At 42.5% G+C, this 21556-nt stretch overlaps 1 protein-coding gene across 1 annotated transcript; it reads left to right on the plus strand.

Annotated features, from left to right (window-relative positions):
• Positions 1–6576: 6576 nt before the first annotated feature.
• On the plus strand, positions 6577–21471 carry tmie (transmembrane inner ear; the record flags this gene model as incomplete). The annotated part of the gene is made up of 4 exons (XM_080011432.1): positions 6577–6687; positions 14193–14310; positions 14863–15012; positions 21182–21471. 4 exons carry the CDS (start codon positions 6577–6579, stop codon positions 21469–21471), a joined length of 669 nt encoding a protein of 222 aa, XP_079867558.1.
• Between the last annotated feature and the right edge of the window lie 85 nt (positions 21472–21556).

A 21556-nucleotide genomic window follows, 5' to 3' on the forward strand; every position in this document is an offset into this window, starting at 1 on the left:
ATGTATCAAAAGCATAATGGAATGAAAAATATTAATAAAGTGAGTTAAATAATTGAAATGGTTTGTACGAAATAAAAGTAAATAAAGGAATTGGCTGTAATTCATGAGATTTCTCCCTTCATTTTCAGCATGTGTTATATATTTGTATTCATCTATTTGAATTGAACATGAACCATTTAAACACCACCAGTTGAAGAATTGACGTGGAGGTCAAGTCATACTGGGTGAAGGAAAAGAACAAAAACAAACACGGAACTCAAATCAGCAACGTTCCAGACAGCTTAGCTCAATATTTGCTGATCATACACCCGGAGGGCCTGAGCTACAACGCTCCAGGTTGACCTGCGACTTTTACGTGACGTGATGAGCAAAGTCATGTCATCCAAAAGTCCCGCAGGCAATGTTACAAGTAGCTCAAGTAAGACCAATACAGGAGAAGCACGACTACGACAGGGCCACAAACAGGACTCCGTCGGAGCGAGCCCCTTACCTCCTCTTGAATCCACCGAATCCCCGATTGTGTTCTCTTACTCCGGGCTCCATCGGCCCACGATGATTCCCTCACACACTGAACGACCTCAAGGGCGTCGCTTGGACCTCGAGTGGCTGCGTGTATCAACTCAAAGCCTGATGCCACGGGACAAGTGTTCCTACTGCTGATTGTGGAGTTGTTTGTCAATGATAGCCGCCTCTGAAGATTACCCTCTTCCCGCCCGTGCTGTTGTCTCAGCGGCCACCGACATATGAGATTACTGTAAGTCAGTCCATGCCCTGTCTCATTAATAACCCGCCCTGCCTTGCAATGCACGGCAGATAGATCGGAAGCAGCTTTTCATTCCGAACAGACTGTCTGCTGGTGCGTTCTGGTGGGGGTGTGTCGTCCCCTTCGCACTAACATCCGAGTTATTTTCTTCAGACGTTTCCAAAAGGGTTTCAGCAGAACGCCCCCCCCCCCCCCTATCTTTCTCCTCCCCCTCCTCTCTTCCTCCATGATCACGCTGAATTCAAAACCGTGGCTGAGTTAGTGTGCTGCTTCAAATACTGCGCTAATGTCTTCCAGAAAACCTGTGGGAGATTGGCAGGTCCCTGTTGGACTCGGCGTGAAAGTGCCACAAGACAAAAATATCAGACTCTGGACGGGATGAAGAAAGCCTTTATGCTCGGGGGAAAAAACAAAGCTTGTATTGAATACCTCCTGCATTGAAGGTGAGACACCCCCTCTATGTGTAGTGCAGGCATCACTTTGGAGCTCCATCCGCCTTTGAAAGAGGATTGGGAGGGGGTGGGGTGGGTGGGTTATCGAAAGCCTTAAAACTGCAGGGACTGCATTGGCAAGTATCTTGCGAATGTGCGTCAGAATTGGTGTTGATGGAGCAAATAGTTGTCGGGGTCCCTCACCGCACTACAGTCCAAAAAAGATATTTAAGTCAACAGAATTTTTTCTTTTTTTCTTTTTTTTTTTTTCTTAAGTAAAGTCAGTGTTCATGACATGACACGTTTCTTGCAAAAGCTTTTAAATAACGTTTAAAATGCTGTTATTATAGGGCCATAATTCTGACATTCAAAAAGTACCACCAGCTTATGTGGAAATACACACATTTGTCATGAATTTAGACTAATGTGATCCATCCGGTATGACGCACAAAAGGTTAGAACCTTTGTCCTGTGATGAATGCACAGATCAGTGCGGACGTCGGTAATTAAAGGATGTCATCACTTCCAAATAAATCACACTCTACCAAACAGATTTAATATTGTTTTGCGGAGCTGGGTTGCGTAGAAAGGTGTAGATTTATTCCAAAATGCCCAATAACCACCAAGCCAAACACAAACTTATGTAAACACAGCATACGTAAACAGCCTCACCTATTTGTCATTCCTGCTTTGAATGGCTTCTTTCTCCGTCTTTCTCCTCAGAGGTATTCCCTCGTTCTGGGCCGATGCTTCCTGCAGACCATTGACTGCGTCCAGAAACTAAAGTAAACAGTGAAGCTGTGAATGCAGAGGTTAAAGTTAGCCATCGGCGTACGGAGGGGATCAGTGAACTTTTCTCGGGCCTGAAAACGGTTTGTGTCTCTGAGAGTCCATTCATCTGGCCGAAAGCTCTCATTTACATGTAATGGAAAGAAAATAAACTGCACGCTCCTAATGTGCTCATTTACAGTAAACAGAAAAATAAGTAATGAGGCGATGTCTTTATGAGGACAGTTTAAAAAGCAATTAAATGTAGTCGGGACGGGTGGCATCGGGACGTTTGTTATACTGTGATTGACACTGATGCCGATGTGGATTTCCCAAAGTCCACGGTCCACATCTTAAGTCTTGTTGCTCTTCAAGATAACATTTTTTTTCACCATTTGATTTGGTTGCAGGAACCCCCTGATATGGAATGTACCAAACAGCACAATGTACGTGGGAAGCACTGTGCATATCACTAGGTGGCAGTGTGGTCAGGCATTATCATGTCACGCTTTCGAATCAAAGGTGAAATGATACCTCACAAGAAAAAAAACATTTAAGGCTTTAAACGACAATAGCTTACATACCTGAGTCCAACCTGTTGACTTTGAATCGCAAATCAGGGGATATATAATAGTCCAAACACCAAAATGCACGTGGGAAGCACTGTGCACATCACTAGGTGGCAGTGTAGTCAGCCATGTCAACCTTCATTGTTATCATTGTCACGCCTTTGAACATTCTGAAATGTCTTGATTACCCCCCCCCCCCCCCCCCCCCAAAAAAAAAAAAAAACCCAAAACATTTCAGTTCTGAGTATAGCTTGATTAAAGAAAAAATGGAACCGTTATTATCAGCCGTACATAAAAAAAAATCTGCCTTTTCCACGGCAGATGTAAAATTGTAATGTTTTTCATGCGTCATGGCCTGAGCTCTCTCCTCTCATGCAGGTGACCGCGGTGTTCTTTGCTCTACATGCCAATCTTTGTGGGGGCTGGGTCATCCCACCTTGCTTTTTTTCACTCGGGGCCCCTGGTGATGGAGTGATTTTTCCACCACATTCACAGCTGATAAATGGCTCCCAATCTGATTGCAGTTGCCTTCAACTCCATCCTTTGAGCTTCAGGGACACTTGGCCATACATTTGATCTCACTTTGGTGGCTCTGGAGGACTCTGCATTTTGTATCCATGCCTTTCACGCGCGTGGATGACATTTTTATCTTTACAGCGCATGAGCCCATTTGAAAGTCCCCCAAAAAAAAAAATATATATAAAATAATGTCCTTAAGAGGACGACAAAGCGTGAGCGCTGGATGTTTGAGTGGTTGACTCTGTCCTGTGTCTCCATGCAGAAATCCTTTTTAAACAGGTGACTAATAAGGTGAAAGATGGGGAGACCAGCGGTCGAGGCTTTAATTCTCCACAATCCTTAAGACACGGCGATACTCTGCCTCGTTCTGTGCTCTGGGGGGGGTGTTTCATTGATTGGCACTGATTGGTGGAAGCTGCAGGTTTCCGTTGTCCCTATTTCCTCCAGAAACGACGCCTCTGTCCGGAATTGTGACTCGGATCAGTTGGAAGAATCGCAACGGTGGGATAATTCTCCATGAGCCCGTACGCAGGGATTTCGATTAAGTGGAAAGATGAGAGGGACTATTGTTCTCTGATGAGCTATATTCAGAACTGAGAGGCTCTGTGAGAGGCATATTTGATTTCTATTATTCTATTCTCATGCCTCTCAATCATGCAGCACAAGGGGCTTCAGCCGGCGCGTTGATGATCAGCTCCACAAGCAGCAAGATCACATGTAGAAGTCATGTTATGTTTTTGATATTATATCGTCATTTTTTTGCTCCCGGGCGCTTAGTCTATTTTGAACTGTCCCCGATGCTATAAAAAGTCAGTGTTTCATTGTGCACAGTGAATATACACATTTTGGAAGGAGCGGAGGTCCGCCAAGTGGCTTGTCCATAACAGTGTCCTGATCCCGTGCCTTAAGTGTGTGTTTCTTCTATCACATGGCATCAACTTCAGCGGAGGGCCAGAGGGCAACAATGCCAAACGCTCACATCCCGTCCCACTGGGAGCGTCCCTTTGGCACAAAAGGTTAAAATCAGACAAGTCGCGTGACCTTGAGTTGGACCTTGAGTTGGAAGCTCGTTTGATGCAACCCTGTCCTTTTCGGAACTCTCAAGGAGAAATTACAGTGTGTGAGAGCGGGTGAAAGCATTTCTCTTGTACTTCTTCTGCCAGATGGCAAATTAAACCTGGTCAGAAAATGGAATCCATGTTGGGATGAGAGAGCCCAGTGCTTCAAAACATGTGCAGTGACGGCTTTCAGCGGTGTGATGTTTTCAATCTGATGTCTCTCCAAACTACAGGAAAAAACCAAAAAGAAAACTATCCACGTACATTTTCGTCAAAATCAACACGTTTTACAAGCAGTACTTCGCCTCGGTAACCTTTCATGCGTGTGCCATTTATTAATACCTCACACCAGGTGGCTGTCGGTGCTACTGTGGTTGTGGTGTGGGCTCAGTGTACAGCCACTGTTTGAGACCATTTTTAATTAAACATAAAAAAAAGCAAACTATATTAAACAAGGACATACACAAGGATTTCAATTCATATCAATTTTTTTTCATGCAAAAAAAAAATCGATTTGTTTTCTGTTTAGAATTGCAGGTGATGTGTGAAGATTTCTTCACGGGTCAGAATTCAGACAGGCAATTCAGTCTTGAGATATATCTCTTAACATTTCTGACTAACAATTCTTAGAATTTGTTTAATTTAAGTTTTATTTGATGTATTATTGTATTTGGCCTCCGAGCAGGCAGGTGGTGCTGATACAGGCCCTCTTGGTCCTCGAGCCGTATGGCGCTGCCGAGTCTTCTGCCAGAACAAGCTCTGCAGGCTATTTTATCTGAGGAATGAGAAATGAGAGGTGGTATTGTAGGTTATCTGGATTTTGCTTGTCTAACTTCGTTCTTGTTGGCTTTCTAGAAAAACTCAGCCGAATTATCTGCTATAATATTACATTTGCTCTAATATCTGACTATAGTGAATTAATAGATGACTAATAGGCTATTTCATATGGTCCTATGGTCCTAAAATTCAATGGCTCTGGATTTAATTTTTCATTTTAAAAAGTAAATGGCATCCCTCATTATCAAGGATATTTTATATAAATTAAAGGAACAATCGTAACAATGGAGCCCGAGAGGAAGCTGTAGGAACTAAAGCCACTTTGGCTAATGTGTCATGGTCAATTTGTATGTATAGATTTTTTTTTCTTTGGTTTATAAAACATACTCACCTGGAACAAGTGAGATATGGAGCTGACAGGAAAGTCAGACGTCCTATTGACATATTGTCTGGATAATACTTGAAACAAGAGAGAACCATTTCCTAAAAGCTACCATGGAGCACACAATGGAGCAGATTATTGTCTCTGATCGCGGATTCCTGTCGCCAGAAAGGTGAAAAGCCTTTTCATCAAGCTCTCTGTCAAGTCAGGTTTGTCCTGTGCACTTTGATGGTAGTTGCTCCAACACCTCCAACGGAGGACGGTTACAAGGAACTTTTGAAAGTTTTCATTGTCCCCAAATAAACCTGCGAACAAGGCGAATAACTACTGTTTCCTGTCTTCCAGGTAAAGCATCAGCTGATGCAACGCACGTGGGAGTTTCGTATGTTTTGTGCTTCAACGCCTTCTTCAAAAGCATTTATTTTGAATTTTTACTTTGTGATTTCCTCTTGTCAAGTGCTTACTTCTGTACAAAGGTGTAATTTACTGGGAAATGACCGAGACAATAGTACTATAATGACAAGAGAGGCTGTGACATATTAGGGTTTATTCGAACAGGGTTTTGGCCTTAGAGTGACGGGGGTGCTTGTCTCTCGGGAGAGGGGAACCCCCGCCCCGTTCGCCACAAAAAATTCAATGTCACCGAGTGATCTGACTGTTGGAGGTTTGTGACTGAGACCTTAGCGAGCGCTGGAAAAGAAAAAGATAATCATTTTCGTGCTTGCAGGCGGACAGTAATGATGTATTCAAAAAAGTCCAACAATCTCAGTTCTTCGGTTCTTACTGACATATTGTAGGATCTCACGTCTGTATTCCACACGCTGTGAAAGGATGGGGGAATTTTATGACTTTCCTCCTCCCTATCCTACCTCTGCAGACCTTTGGTTGGCCGTGGCGCCGACCCTTCCCCCACGTCGTGTCAGCCGCCTACCGGTTCCCGGCGGGGTGAGCTGACTGTAAACCACACCAGGCCTGGTAATTAATTAATGTCCCCCAGCAGCCAGGCTGGCTCTCCCCATGGTTCTGTAGCATTTGGAAGCCGCCTGCAGGCAGGTCCGCTGCGTCCGCCATGTCTTCGTCTCCCTCTTCTTTCGACGCTGTAGGAGGGAGGGAAGAGACAGTGGAGCGGAGCAGCAGGCAGTGCAGCGCCGGATGAGAGAGAGAGAGAGCGGTCGGCGCCCATAATAACCATCAATCACACCAGAGCATTGTGGTCCTGTCCGGAGTGCGGCGCCAGCGTTGTGAGGCGTGAGAGGCGGCGAGAGAGAGGGCGAGAGAGGGGGTGGCAGGGTCCCCGCAGGAGAACAGAATGGTTTGGGATCAGCCTGTGTGTCTTCCCCAGCTCGTGCTGCTGGGCTGGGGGACAGTGCTGCTGGCTCACTGCCTGTCCTCCGTCCTCTCCCAGGTTCCAGATCCAGAGGTAAGAGCCTAATTCTCACCCTGTCTTCCACAGCTGCATCCTGGGACAGTGGGCCCCCACCCACTGAATGAACTGTAGCTTTTATTTCAAATGTGACTATTGTCGGTCCGCCGGACGTGTCAGCGGTCGCGCTCAACAAAGAGTGATTGCACGGGTGCTGAAAGCGATCGCATTACAAGATGGCTCCACAGAGAAGGGTTTGAGTAGTTGTTGCCTGAAACGGACAATGGACACAAGTCGTTGTTTGTTATTTACGTCCTTGACATGACACAAACTGAGCTTGAACTGGAAGAGTGCAAGTCAGGCACATTGATGGAGAAACGAGTAGCGTTGCGGAACAATGGGTTCCATGTAACAGGACAACTACTGCGACCTGACCTGTTGTGATCACACCGAAAGGGGGATCGTTCGGATGCAAATTTTATCATTTTGTTGTCAGATGACCAAAAATCATGCATAAAAGGCTCAAAGAGAAATGTGTAAAATGTATATGGAGTGATTGTGCAGTTATGGTTGGGCAATTAGGTTGACAAATATGTTTCATCATAGTTTTCATCAACAAAATTGAAACTAAATTAATTACTAAATTAAAAACACATTTTTGGTGAAAAGAACTATGACGAAATCTATTGACATTTTTGTCAACGAATAAAAGCCAGACGAAAATGTAAGGGAGGGACGATTTGTGAAGAGATCCAATCAGAACTACTCTCTGTGTGTTGGGGAGGTTAGACGCACACATCTGAATGGTAACGTATTGATCTACCCGGCGGGAAGTCAACAACAGTAGCATACGCTTGCTGCATCTCACATAATCTGTACAGAAATGTCAACGTTTTGGGAGAAAGAGAAGAACAGACATAAGGATCAATTTCACATTCGATGTCAAGGAAAACAAGACCCTTGGTAAACCCCGCGGAGTGACAATCACCGGTAAAAACAACAAACTTGAAGTGACATTTGCAGACGAGTCATCCCGAAATTCATGCAAAGGTAAGCACACTTAAATGTTGTTTGTTTGTTTGTTTGTTTGTTTGTTTGTTTGTTTTTTCAAGATAACGTTATTTTATCAGACAACCCGAGCTGGTGTGTTTTCACTGAACTTGAAATGCAAGACTACCTTAGAGAACCTTAACCGATTAGAGAAGTGAATGACCCAGAGTCGCGCATCCTAGATTGTAAATTAAAAGACGATTGAGACGCGAAAGATAATAAGAGTAAAGTTTCACTGTCCTCTTATTGAACAAGTACGTAACAAAAAGAAAGAATGCACATTTTTTTCCCCCCACTTATTCAACCTCACAGATGCAGAAGACCTCTGATGACGAGGACGGGCCACTCAGAGAGAGAGCCGGCCCCATGAGACACAGCCAAGCCCATGCTTTGACGTGGCCGTGCGTGACCCGGCACCAATCACATGGTGCGTTTTGTTCTCTCTCTCAATAAGGAAACTGAGGAACACAAACACGTGATCTAAAATAAAAACAGCGTTTTGTTTTGTTTGCAGAAACGGGTGGTTGGGGTGGGGGGGGGAGCGGATTTGGAGAAGCGGTGCGAATTGGCAGAGAGGAGTGGAGGGGAGGCATCACACTCATCCTGTGGCCCCTGCACCGACCGTGTTCTCCCCCCTAGCGGTCGCGGCTCTAAACAATGCTACAGACGGCCGTGACTGAGTGCAAATTAAGCTAGTGCGTCCCAGCAGAGTATTTCAACAGCTCTTCTAAGTGCTTCAATGGTAAAGAACAACAGACCAAGGATAAGGCCAGAGCAAAATGGATTCTGTAAACAGGATCACTAGTCACAACGTTTGTCGTTTCACAACGACTTTGTTCTAGTAAAGGAGATAGTAGATAGGAGGCTTACTGTTCCAAAGGAAACTAAAATGAGACATCTGATGGACAAACATGAAGACGAAAGACAAAACTTCTGAAAGAACCTGCCCAGAGAGTGTCTGTTGGCATTGACTGGTTGACAAAAAAGGACTGACAGCTTCATTCCTTGCTGTACGTCCATGCTACTATTAGATTGCACAAAATAAACCCAAACAGATATTGTTGGCCCTTGAACAAGTAGCCCACCCACACACTGCAGTCAATCAAGGTATGTGTGGACAAATGTATGCAAGAGTGGGACATACCAAAGAAGAAGATCCTTACAGTAATAACAGATAATGGGAGTCATTTGTTGGCAGCAACATGCCACAGCAGAAAGAGAAGAAACCACCTCTGAGGAAGACTCCCCATGATGGAAAGTGACTCTGAGTCTGAAATTGATGATGACCCGGGTGAGCCCTGTTTGTTTACGTTATTATTCTTTTGGCTGACAGTCAATGATCACATGAATATGAGACTGATGTTGGGGCCGGCTGCTCTAGTGGTGTGTCTTTGTTTTGTTTTTCCCCACTGTATTGTAATCTTATATAAAATAATTTCATCATTAAGATTTTGAGGGTTAAAATAGAAACCTTTCGTATAGTTTATGCTTATTTGGCTGTGTTCCTCTTGTTAGGTACCATCATGACGACATAGATATGGACTGGACACCGTGTGTGGTGCATACATTACAACTTGTGGTCCACATGGTGCCAAAGGAGGCATGTGTCACATTCAACGTCGTCGCACGACTCCTCAAAGTGAAAGACTCAGTCTGCCAAATCGCAAACGACATGGGATGGGCCAGCTTGCTCCCTAGTGAGTGGCAAAAGCTTACATCATTGCATAACCTACTGCTGCCTTTTGGGAACATACTAAAACCCTCCAGAGTGACACCATGTCCATGTCCCTGGTTGTCCCTTCCCTCTGATCGGCTCTGATCTTTGATCTGCTCAGCCACCTTGCTGATTTTGAACAGGACATTAGCTACCGTCTTGCCACTCTTGCGCAGAAAATGGAAGGAAGTGGGAAGCAGCATTTTGCTTGGCTCTTGGATCCAACCCATGAAAGGGTCTCGCCGCTTGCAGCAGCTGCCTGCTTTGTCAACCCTACTCTCTGTGGAACCCTCACTGGTATGGCTGATGAGAATATTCAGGAACTGCTGAAACAGGCAGAGGAGTATGTGGTCAAATCCACTTTGCCACACAAAATGAGGACTACTCTGAAGATGTTGCAGAAGAGGGGGAATATTGAAGAACCAGAAGCAGCACCATCCTCATCAAGGTAGCCAGTCTTTAGGTTTCTTTTAAAATTCTGCACAAGACCTGGACAGAGGACCAGGTCCTCTGTCTAGCATGAGGCAGCAGATCAGAAAGTGCAAGGATGAGCTTTCACAACCCACCACTGATGATGAGGCCTCTGCATTTAACCCATCCTGCTCCGGGCACAGCCAGGAGCAGTTGGCATTCGTGGACGCGGCCGTGGACCTGGTGATGAGTGCCCATCGCTGGTCAGACGATGATGTGCGCAAGTTTTTTTTGGGGGGGGTCCTTACTGACGTTAGGTGGAGGAAACCCCATGCGAGCACGGGGAGAACATGCAAACGCCACACAGAAAGGCTCCTATTTGGGAGCACACCCGCCGGAGCACGGTGCCAACAGCGCCCCAGGCCGGATCTAACCCAGGACCTTCTTGCTGTGAGGCAGCAGTGCAATGCACTGCAACATATTTTCAACAGAGCTCAAAACCCCAGTCATATTCTGAATTGAGGATTTTGATGATCAGCCATAATGTGGTAAGCATCCAAGGTAGACTTACCACCAGCTCTGAGGTGGTGAAACAATGGTATATGCTCCTGCAGAAGCCACAAGTCTGTATGATATCAACCTTGCTTTAAGAAAAACATGTTGTATTCGCAATGTCATGGAGAAGTACTACACTACCCACAATCCAAAAGTGTAACAGTGACATCCCTGATTGGTGGAGCTTGCTGTTACCATGGAAATGTTTACCACACTCGCTAACGTCGCTGTCAGCGAGTGAGTGAATTAAAACATTATATATACACACAACATAAACTACACTATTTTTAACAATACAAACACTATGATAATGACAAAGTTTAAAGTCAAGAAGAAGGGCACTAAACTACCGTTAGGTTGGAATTTATAGAAAATTGTCATTTGCAATGGTTTATGGTTTACTCTTTTTAATAATATGTTTTATATATATAATAATAATAATTATATATATATATATATATATAATTATGTACACAGTTTTGTACCTTGTTTTTTTTCCATCTTTCAATTATTATTTTTTGCTCCGAAACAAATGTTTTATGGTCATGATTCATCTGGTAGTTGATTGGTTTGGTTCCAGGCTTTAAACCCTTCATATAATAATTTTCTGAAGGTTAATGGAGTGAATGAATGGGAAATTCACTTCCGGAAACGGAGCCATTCTAAAAGTGGCCAGTCACTGTTGAGCTCTATATTTGGAGAACAGGGTATTTTTGGAGACATTTTTATTTTCTCTTGAATTAGGTTTCAATCACTGATGGCATTATGCCATAGGCACTTTTTCTTTGAATGTATTTGACAATTACAGCTGTTTTAATAATTAACAGTGAACAGTGAATTATTGATAATTCCTCCTATAGGAAAAGGCCCAACCCACAAGTATTTTGGTATGCTGTTTCACTTCTTACTTTATGTTGTAAATAATGGGAGACTATGTAATTGTTCTTGATTCACGTTTTTTACTGTATGCACAAACGGCATAGCTGCCTTTACAATATTTCTTTTCATCAGCCTGAGAAGTGTGTGAGAAGAACTGTTACATTCACTTCAATTGCCTGTGCTAGCTGTGGAAAAGAGCACAACCCAAATCTATTTCACTTGGCTTGAGTTACTCGATGCTTGTTTTCATTATTAACAGACGACTGTTGAAATTTCTATATACAGGTACTATGTGCATTGGCATTGCAGCCAGTTATATGCAAGGGTTATAAACAATGAAAATAATTATTGGTCTTTTGTGGAAAAAAAAAAACAAGGCCATATGCTTGTTTCTTTATGAGACTTGGTTTTATATGTATTTCATTTTAAGATAAATAAAGACACGTTTCATATCACAACAGTTAAATCTGTGTCTGTATTGCACGTTCAAACTTACCATTCCATAATAATAAAAATAATAATAAGGTACTATTAGTAAATTTAGTTGACAAAAATCGTATAAAAAATGTTGTCAACTAAAACAAGACTAAAATTAAAACAATTCAGGTGACTAAAATATGACTAAAACTAAATGTCACTTTAGTCAAAAGACTATGCTTAGAGAGAAGTGCTTAGCATTACTGTACATAACATTTTTGCAGCACAATTGGAGTCATTATTGCCAGGAAGGCGCCGTGTAAATATTCTCCTCATGTCTAATCTGCTCAGAAGGAATAAGATAGTGTGATATGTCTACTTGCAGCCTGCCAAACTTCCAGCTTTGGGGAAGCTCCAGACTAAGTGTGAAGTGTAGCTTCAGACTGAGATCTGTGACGTGGCATCAAACATGTCGGCCTCGGATTGGACACACCTCTGGCACAGAGAAATACGAAATCTCACACTGAACATCGCAATCGATCAAGATGCCTCAGGACGATGGAATTTAGGAGCGCACTTTAAATACTTTAAATATATGCGTAGAAATAATAGGTTTCATGCTACTTTACATATACACAAAAATACTATTTGAAACTCCTTATACTCTCCTAAACCATTAGTAATTTGTAAAATGTTATACGTTTTTTTCTTTTTCTGTATTTGACCTTATGCATCATTCACACCGGTAATGATGCTGGTTATTGATCGCTTGTCCTTTTTTTTTGCTTTAATTTAGCTTTCCTGGATAGTACTGCTCGATGACATTACCTGTGAAACGCAAATAAAGTGTTCTTTTCTTGGCCAGCACATAAATAACACACACACACACACACACACACACACACACACACACACACACACACACACACACAGATAAAGAGTCAGTGCCCTTCATGCTACATGATCAAAAGACTTTGGGCTTTCGATCAAATATCACATGGTGATTTTAAACCGATTCTCAGAATGAACAAGCACTGTTCATGAACATAAGCAGTATATGTGTGTAGGCTGTACGTGAAGATGCTTTAGAGGTACAATGTGACGGTTTAGGAGAAGGATAAAGATGCAAAATGCTGAAGTACTATATATATATATATATATATATATATATATATATATAGAGTATATTTGTTTAGACAAATATATTTTTTAAGGGCGAGCATATACGAAACCTCAGTGTGGCAGTTTCGCCCACCACACGCCACCCAAGTGGCTTTTTCAGGGACCTCCGGCACAGAGCCACAGAAGACGTGGGGTTGTAGACACCAGTATATTGTAGAGAGTGGGCCAGTTGGAATAAGCCCAGGAGCAGATTGACATGTGTCATGACAAGGGCTCCTCTCTCCTGAGTGTGTGTGGGGATGGGGGTTTTACCTGCTGCTCGTTAGACCAACCAGCGAGCAACAGGTATGCAGCCACCCTGATCCTGCATCCACCCATTACCTAGATCCAGGTCAGGTGTGGCTGCTCAAACCAAACCATCCCCACACCACACTCTGGTTCACAAAGTTTTATAAGAGGATGAAGGGATTAGGTTGAAGAGCTATATTACAAAGGACATTTTGCATTCACTACTGTAAATCTCCTGAACTTGTGCTCTCACCAGAATGGTGTGTGCAATCTTCAAATGCATTCCCTTGGTAGGTCAGGGAACCTGCTCAAATGCTCATGCTATGCAACTAATTCACGTGGAAAGCGCTGTGGGATTAATTCACTTATCGCACCGCTTGACACTTAAGAGTCTTAAATTAGGCTTGTGTGGCGACTCAAACCCTGGGTTCACTATTCTTCAAACCAGGCCACATTGAAATGCTGGCTCCCATCAGTCCACCGCTCATATCACAACCTCGCTGAGTGCTGTACTATTGAGAAACTGACCACTCTGCTGCAGCTTAACGCAGTCCAATGGGTCAAACGCTTATAAGGAATTTAAATCTCCTTTTTTAAAACAGTCAACTGAGGGTTAACCCATAATTCCCATTTGTGTATTATGTGTATTGTGTATTAGTGTATTTTTCACACATGGTGTGAATAACAGTAATGTCACGTTTGATTTAGAACCGCTTTTTGCAATTTCAGCAGAGCCAAAGCTTAATGTAATGGTACGGTGGGTTACCTTCACTCTTAGGGGACAATAACGAAGTGGCACAACTTCCTGTTTCTAGTCTCTTACGTTTGCATGGACGTAGCCAAAGAATCGGGTCTTTATTGTGAGCTTTCCGTTTCCCCAAAGGAGATTTAACACGTGTATTTTAAAGGCTTGTCTCATTGAACTGCATTCAAGCACAGTCTGAAGCTGCAGCAGAGTGGTAAGTTTTCGCAATAGTAAAGTGTTAATAGCTCAGTGGGTTTGTGTTATGAACAGTTCTAAATGACGGGAACCAACATTTTGATAAGGCCCGGGGTCGAAAAATGGCAAAGCTAGGCTTTCAGAGAACAATATATACACATTTTGTTTCCCCTTTTTCACCCCTAGCTTTTACCGACAGACCCCCCGAAGAAGCCTGATCCTGTCAACTCGGAGACAGTGGTCTTCTGGGGACTGAGGTTATGGCAGGTCATTGGCATCTTCTCCATGTTTATCTTGGCAGTGGGTGAGTAGATGTCACCTCATCCTCATTGCGTTTCCCTTTCCTCCCGCTCAAAAACGACATCAGAGACGTTATTTGAAGTCAGCAATTTCTCTGTTGATCAAATGCAAATAGATGTCAGTGTGGGATGCGAACTTTAAGTGATGCTATGCTGAACTAAACTACAATATATTGTATATAAATGATGAAAATACAGAATCCTTTGAAGGGCGAATTCTCTGAGGCTGTATTTCGAAAAGAAAATTTGTTTTTGTTGTTTGCTTCGTAATGATAATTAAATACCTAGATTGAATAGTATTAAATACCCTGAAAAGAGGGTGAAGCTACCGTAGTATGAATGTGCAGGAGATGAGATGGGAATTATTTTACAATGAAATATAGACAAATATAAAAAAATACACTGTAAATCTATTGATTAATTATTGCCTAGTGTTTTGTTTATTACAACCAAAGATGTACTCTTGGAAGAGAGGTTGCATGAGAGGGTGAATCTCTCTCTCTCTCTCTCTCTCCCTCTCTCTTGCTCTCCTCTCTCTCTCTCTCTCTCTCTCTCAGTTATCACCCTGTGCTGCATCTTCAAATGCCGAATCCCAAGAACCAAAAAGGAGATTGAGGCGCGTCACCTCCAGAGACAGGCGGCCAAGACGTACGCCAACACACTAGAGACCGTTCCCCCGCTGAGCGAGCTGACTGAAATACCAGGATGTAAGTCTATCCATCTATCTATCTATCTATCTATCCATCTATCTATCCATCTATCTATCTATCTATCTATCTATCCATCTATCTATCTATCTATCTATCTATCTATCCATCTATCTATCCATCTATCTATCCATCTATCTATCTATCTATCTATCTATCTATCTATCTATCTATCTATCTATCTATCTATCTATCTATCTATCTATCTATCTATCTATCTATCTATCTATCTATCTATCTATCTATCTATCTATCTGTCTGTCTGTCTGTCTGTCTGTCTGTCTGTCTGTCTAACCTATACAACATGTTTTTCTTCTCCCTCGTTTTCGTTTTCCTATTTAATCCGGCTCCAATTGAATCTCCTCTTTTCTCTTTCTCTTCTCTCCTCCTACTCTCCTCTTATCCACGCATCCTCCTCTCTTCTCCCCCACTTCACCTCTCCCCTCCTCCTCTCCTCTAATTTCCTCCTCTCCTCCCCTCCTCCTCCCCTCTCCCCTCCTCTCCTCTCCCCCTCCCCGCCTCCTCTCTCCTCTCATCTCCCCTCCCCTTGACCACCCCTGCTCGCCTCTCGTCTCATCTCCTCTCCTCTCCCCTCCTCTCCCCTCTCCTCCCCTCCTCTCCCCTCCTCTCTTCTCTTCTCTTCTCTCCCTCCCTCCCCTCTTCATCTCTGCCAGCCTCTCTAGACGCCCCCACCCTTCAGACAGTCTCTGAGCAGGTCCCAGATCAGGGTCTTCTTCTGATGGTTAGGGAGGAAGAGGAGCGCGGCGGCGCCCCCCTCGCCCTGACAGAGACTGGATGACTTTCTTCCTCCTTTTTCCACCTCCTCTCTTTCTTCTCCTCCTCCTTCTCCCGACCATGATTGGTTGAAAGCGTGTGAGGTCCTTCCTTTCCATCTGCTGCGTCTTCCCGGTATTAATAACGTCAAGATGGAGCGTAAGATGGTGTCAGATGTTGATCTCCGTGTGCCTTTTACAGCTTATTATACGAATACTGTACATAAAACATTTTTCCCACCAAATAATTCTGCTGGCGGGTGAAACTGTAGTCAATTAGTAATTGCTTATTGCATGCAGAAAAAAACAAACAAACTAGGACTACATCCTGAGTTTTTATTGTCGCATTATTGAAATTGGTCCGGTAGTGCATTTGGTTAATGTGGGTAATTTAGTTCTATGATTGACAAGCGAAGGACTGCTGAAGAACCTATGTTGCTCCTATTCTGACAGTAATTCCATCTCTGCTGTTTGTCCACTCCCCTACTCGTCTGCTCTCTGTCCAATATGGGATTGAATTTGAATTTGAATAAAGAAAATCAATGACACTGTCGCTATCGCTTTGGCATACTAACTAAATGGTCATGGGGGTTGGTATTGTTGTCCAACATTAGTTTCTGTCTTCATATTAGATATTCATATTTTGAATCTAAAATAAAATAAAAATGTTAATTAAAAAAATACATAAAATGTACAAATATGTGAATAAATATTCATAAAGAAAACATAAAATATAAATAATATAATAGAAATACTATAAAAAACATTGGAATCTAAAATAAACAAATAAATAAAATATATATAAGAAACTGGAAGCTGTGAGGGTTTCTAAGGTCAACATTGGTGACAGATTCGGTGTGACATGTGTCCCGTCCTGTGTCTCTGGGTGATGGATTCGTCTCCTATGCTTTCATGCGCACATGTACACCCATGTCTATTGTACTCAATGAATCATGGGTGAAAAGGCATTTTTGAGAGTTTGTCAATCGGCTGTCCTGGCAGACATCATATATGATAACAAATAGGGGATAATGATGAGAAATGTATTTTTAACTCAAATGCATAGTGGATTATCCCTCCCATGTACTGTGTGTATGTATATATATATATATATATATATATATATATATATTCCATAATAACCTAGCAGACAGAGAGCACCCATGAGTCATGGGTCACATCGGTTTCCACTTACATTACGGAGAGATAATCTAATATGCATTTGCTTTAATCCTCTTTGTGTGACCATACATGCGACCAGCCATGTGCAGGGGATGAAGCCGGAGGTTCACTGCAGCCATTAGAATCTAATCACCACTATCCGCCATCGAACTCCAAACATCGCATTATAATTGTGCTGGCCTTAACTAAAAGGGGCACCGTGGATGCACAAATAAATATTCAGGGTATGTGAATTTGAGGCCTCCGTTCTCATTAATTATGTAACGCACAGAATAAGCAACAGCAAATTTATTTTGACAAATTAACTCTGTGGCAAATTTACTGTGTGGTCATTATCACAGTGGGAGAGAATATGGGGGGGGGGGGGGGGGCTGCACTGTGTTCTGACAGCCATAATAAAAATACATTTATTTTAATGCATGCACAAATTTATAAAAAATAAGTATTATTATAGTATATCACTGAGGACTGAAAACCCCCCCCCCTCAAAATACAACAATTTTATTCGATTAATTTTCTGTCAACCGATTATTCGATCATCCCATTAATCGTTGCACTCCTTCTTTGCGGCACAATATGACGTAGGCCCGGGTGTAGTTTCAAAAAAAGTGATCACTCACTTCGCTTAAGCCGCGCTGTAACTGAGCAGCCAAACAAATGGGACAAAAGCTGCAGTGAACTTTCCATAGGTGAGTTCATAATGTTCATGATGTCATAATCACCTATGGAACGTCGCTTATTCACACGTAACCTAGATAACTACATGTGTACATAACGCACGCAGCTGCCACATGGATGAAAGCCAAGTCAATTGTGATGAATCCACGACCAATACTAATTAAACACCCCCTGCAGAACAACACTTATAATAAAATGGGCACAAGGTGAAGATCTCTTATATTATATTTCTACATTTGCTTATTTACTGGTCTGGCCGAAGGGATTGTCACATAAAGACTTTAAGATAGCCGTGGCACCACCCCAGGCTCCAATGACATGGTTTTTTTTCTGTGTATCAAATGTGAAAGTAGTGTACATTTTATTTTCGCAGGTGAGTGAACAATGCAGCCTCAGCGACATCACAAGCATCCAAAATTAAAATTTGGGAGGGTTTCAGGATTTAAAAAATAATTCATTCTGTGGGAAAAGGAAGCGGATTACTTACACTGGAAAAAAAAAAAATTGAATTTAATAATTGAAATTGGAAAAAGGAAAAACATTTTTTTTGGAAAACCCATATTTTTGGGGGGGTGTTCTCATCTTCAAATGTGCCTCTTAATATCTCGATTAATCCAATGACTATTCTATCAATCTATATGCTCTTCGTTTTGAGGAGCGTGGGGAGAATGTTTACTCTGGTCGGCTCCGACGGGAAACCCGGTTAGGCAGGCCCAGGCCCCATTTGGCCACAACTGGGGCAAACTCCCCCGAGCCAATTTTCTGAGGGCTTTGGTGCCGGTCAGTGAGGTGTAAAAAGACACCAGCGTTCCTCGCTGCTCTGCATATGGTTCTGGACTGTGGCAGCACTCTGAGCCGCTCCCCGGGCCACACCGGCCCTGCTCCAGCAGACCTGACATGTGATATGCATATTCCTGCGCCAAGAGGTTTCTCACCAAAACACTTAGACTACACTACACTTACACAACACTACACTACACTACAATATACTATGCTACACCACACTACACCACACCACACTACACTATACCGTACTATACTACACTACACTATACTATACCATGCCAAACTACACTACACTATACTACTATACTACACTATACTACACTACACTATACTACTATACTACACTATACGACACTACACTAAACTACAGGTACTCACCACTTAAAGACCTACCTGTTTAACGACTGTTCCGACTTATGATCAGCTCTCTGACCAGTCTGTATTGTACACTGTGTACAAAAACCGCTGCGTGCGTGGCGCCCCAGCATCAAGCATCCCATCACACATTACCCTTTATATACTATATACAGTATACTATAAACACTATATGTACTATAAATCCTATATACACTATATATACTTTATACACTATGTACACAATATATACTATAGAAACTATATATACTATATACACTATATATACTATATACACTGTATGTACAATATATACTTTATACACTATATATACTATATACACTGTATACATCTCATCTCATCACCGTTCTCAGTCTCGTTCCTGCAGTCTGTCACTATTCACTACACTAGCGTTCGTAATCTCCACGCCCCTTTACCGTGACATAACACGGGTCCTCGCTTATCGACTCTACACTACACTATACTATACCATACCACACTACCCTATACTATACCATACTAGACTACACTACAGTATACCAAAAAACCATACTATACAACACTATACTATACCATAACACACTACACTACACTTTACCATACTACACTACACTACACTATACTATACAATACCACACTACACTATACCATACTACACTACACTCTACTATACCACACAACACTGCACTATATCATACCACACTACACTTATACCATACTACACTGTACTATACCATACTACACAACACTACAATTTACTATACCATACCACACTACACTATACTATACCATACTATACTACACTACAGTATACCATAACACCATACTATACTACACTATGCTATACCATAACACACTACACTTTACCATACTCGACTACACTATATTATACAATACCACACTACACTACACCATGCTACACTACACTAGACTATACCATACCATACTACACTGTACCATATTACACTATACTATACTACACTATACCATACTACACTACTAGCACACCATACCACACTAGACTTCACTATTCCACACTACACTACAATATACTATACCACACCACACTACACTATACCATACCACACTTCACTATACCACACTTCACCATACCATACTACACTATACTATACTATACTATACCATGACACACTACACTATACTATACTATACTATACTATATTACACTATACCATACCACACTACACTATACCATACTACACTATACCATATTACACCATAACACAGGACACTGCCTTATACTATACTATACCATACCACACTACACAACATTATACTATATCATACACTACACTACACCATACAATACCACACTACATTACACTACATGTAGTGTAGTGTGTTTGACGCTTGGGGTCAAACATTTTTCCTCTTGTGTAAATAAATACTGACCGCTCATCTTAAAATAAATAAATCCACAGGATATGAACTCGGGGTTAGTGGAAAGCCGCCAAACTAGGATATTCATGGGTAATCAACCAATTTGTAATAGCCATTTAATGTATAAAGATCAAATCTATTCAGTTCTAATATGCGTTTTTGCAGAGATGTAGCAAGTGCTGAAGAAGAAAGTTGGCCCTACACCGTTTTAGACAAAACCACAGTTTGTCTGCAGTTTCCTGTGTTTCAGGAAACAAACCAAATAAGGACAGGACGGGTAATCACCAATTTCAAATCTTGCTTTTTCCCCGTGGCAAGTAGACATTAAATCAAATATTTTATGTTTTAATGTATTGTATGTTTAAAGTACAAGTATGTTGAGTATGTTGACCTCACCCCAAATGACATTTGATTTTATCTCACTGGTCGTCATCAGAACCAATTCACGACCAATTCTGCTCTGCTCACTCGCAGTCGTTTACGTGTGAAGGGGATGCAGACTCCATGCAGCCTCCAGCCACAGCAGTGTTGGTCTTAGACATTTCTAAGCGATTATCAAAAGCCGGTTTATCGGATTGGCTCAAGAAATGTTAAGGCTTCCGAGTTAGGATGAATTCCTTGGCCCAAAATAATATTGTATTCGAATACAGAATGTTCAGCTAGCAGCCGTCTGTCTCAGGTGTTTCTTTGCGATTTCGTCAACCTCAGCCAACACGAGTGCGGAGCCTGAAAAAATGTTCATTTGTCGCTGGAGGTAACCTATCACAACCCTTATTAAATGGGCCGTGTTTATTAGAACGGACGGAGACAGATGTGCTTCCATTAGTGCACGACCCATTTGAAGCCATGGCCTCTGGGATGAGCACAGTGGTGGTGGTGGAGGTACAGTAGTGGGGGGGGGGGGGGGGGGGGGTGTCTGTGAATGTACATGATGGAGTTGTGGATGGACTGACACCTTCTCTACTTGTCCTTTTACCCCCACCCCCCCACCCCAGCCGCCAAGGCGGAGGAAAAGGAAGAGGTGACGACGGTCTCGGCCAAGGTGGACGGCGAGAAGCCGGCGAGGAAAGCCAAGGAGGAGAAGAAGGAAGGCAAGGGTGCCAAAGAAGGGAAGGAAAAAGAAGAGGAGAAGGGCGGCTCGACGAAGGGGAAGGGCGAAAAGGGCCAGAGAGCGGCTTCCAAGAAAGAGGGAGGCGAGGGGAAAGAGAAGAAGTCTGGAGAGAAGGAAGGGGGCGGAAAGGGAGGCGCTAAAAGCGGGGCCAAGAAAGCCCCGCTGAAAAAGTGAACTCTAGTTTTTTATTGGACTGAAGATTTGTTTCATATTTCTAACATTGTTGGCTTTTTTGATAATTTTTACCAAGATGACATTT

The sequence above is a fragment of the Zeus faber genome (assembly GCF_960531495.2).
Source record: "Zeus faber genome assembly, chromosome: 12".
NCBI classification, from domain to species: Eukaryota; Metazoa; Chordata; class Actinopteri; order Zeiformes; family Zeidae; genus Zeus; species Zeus faber.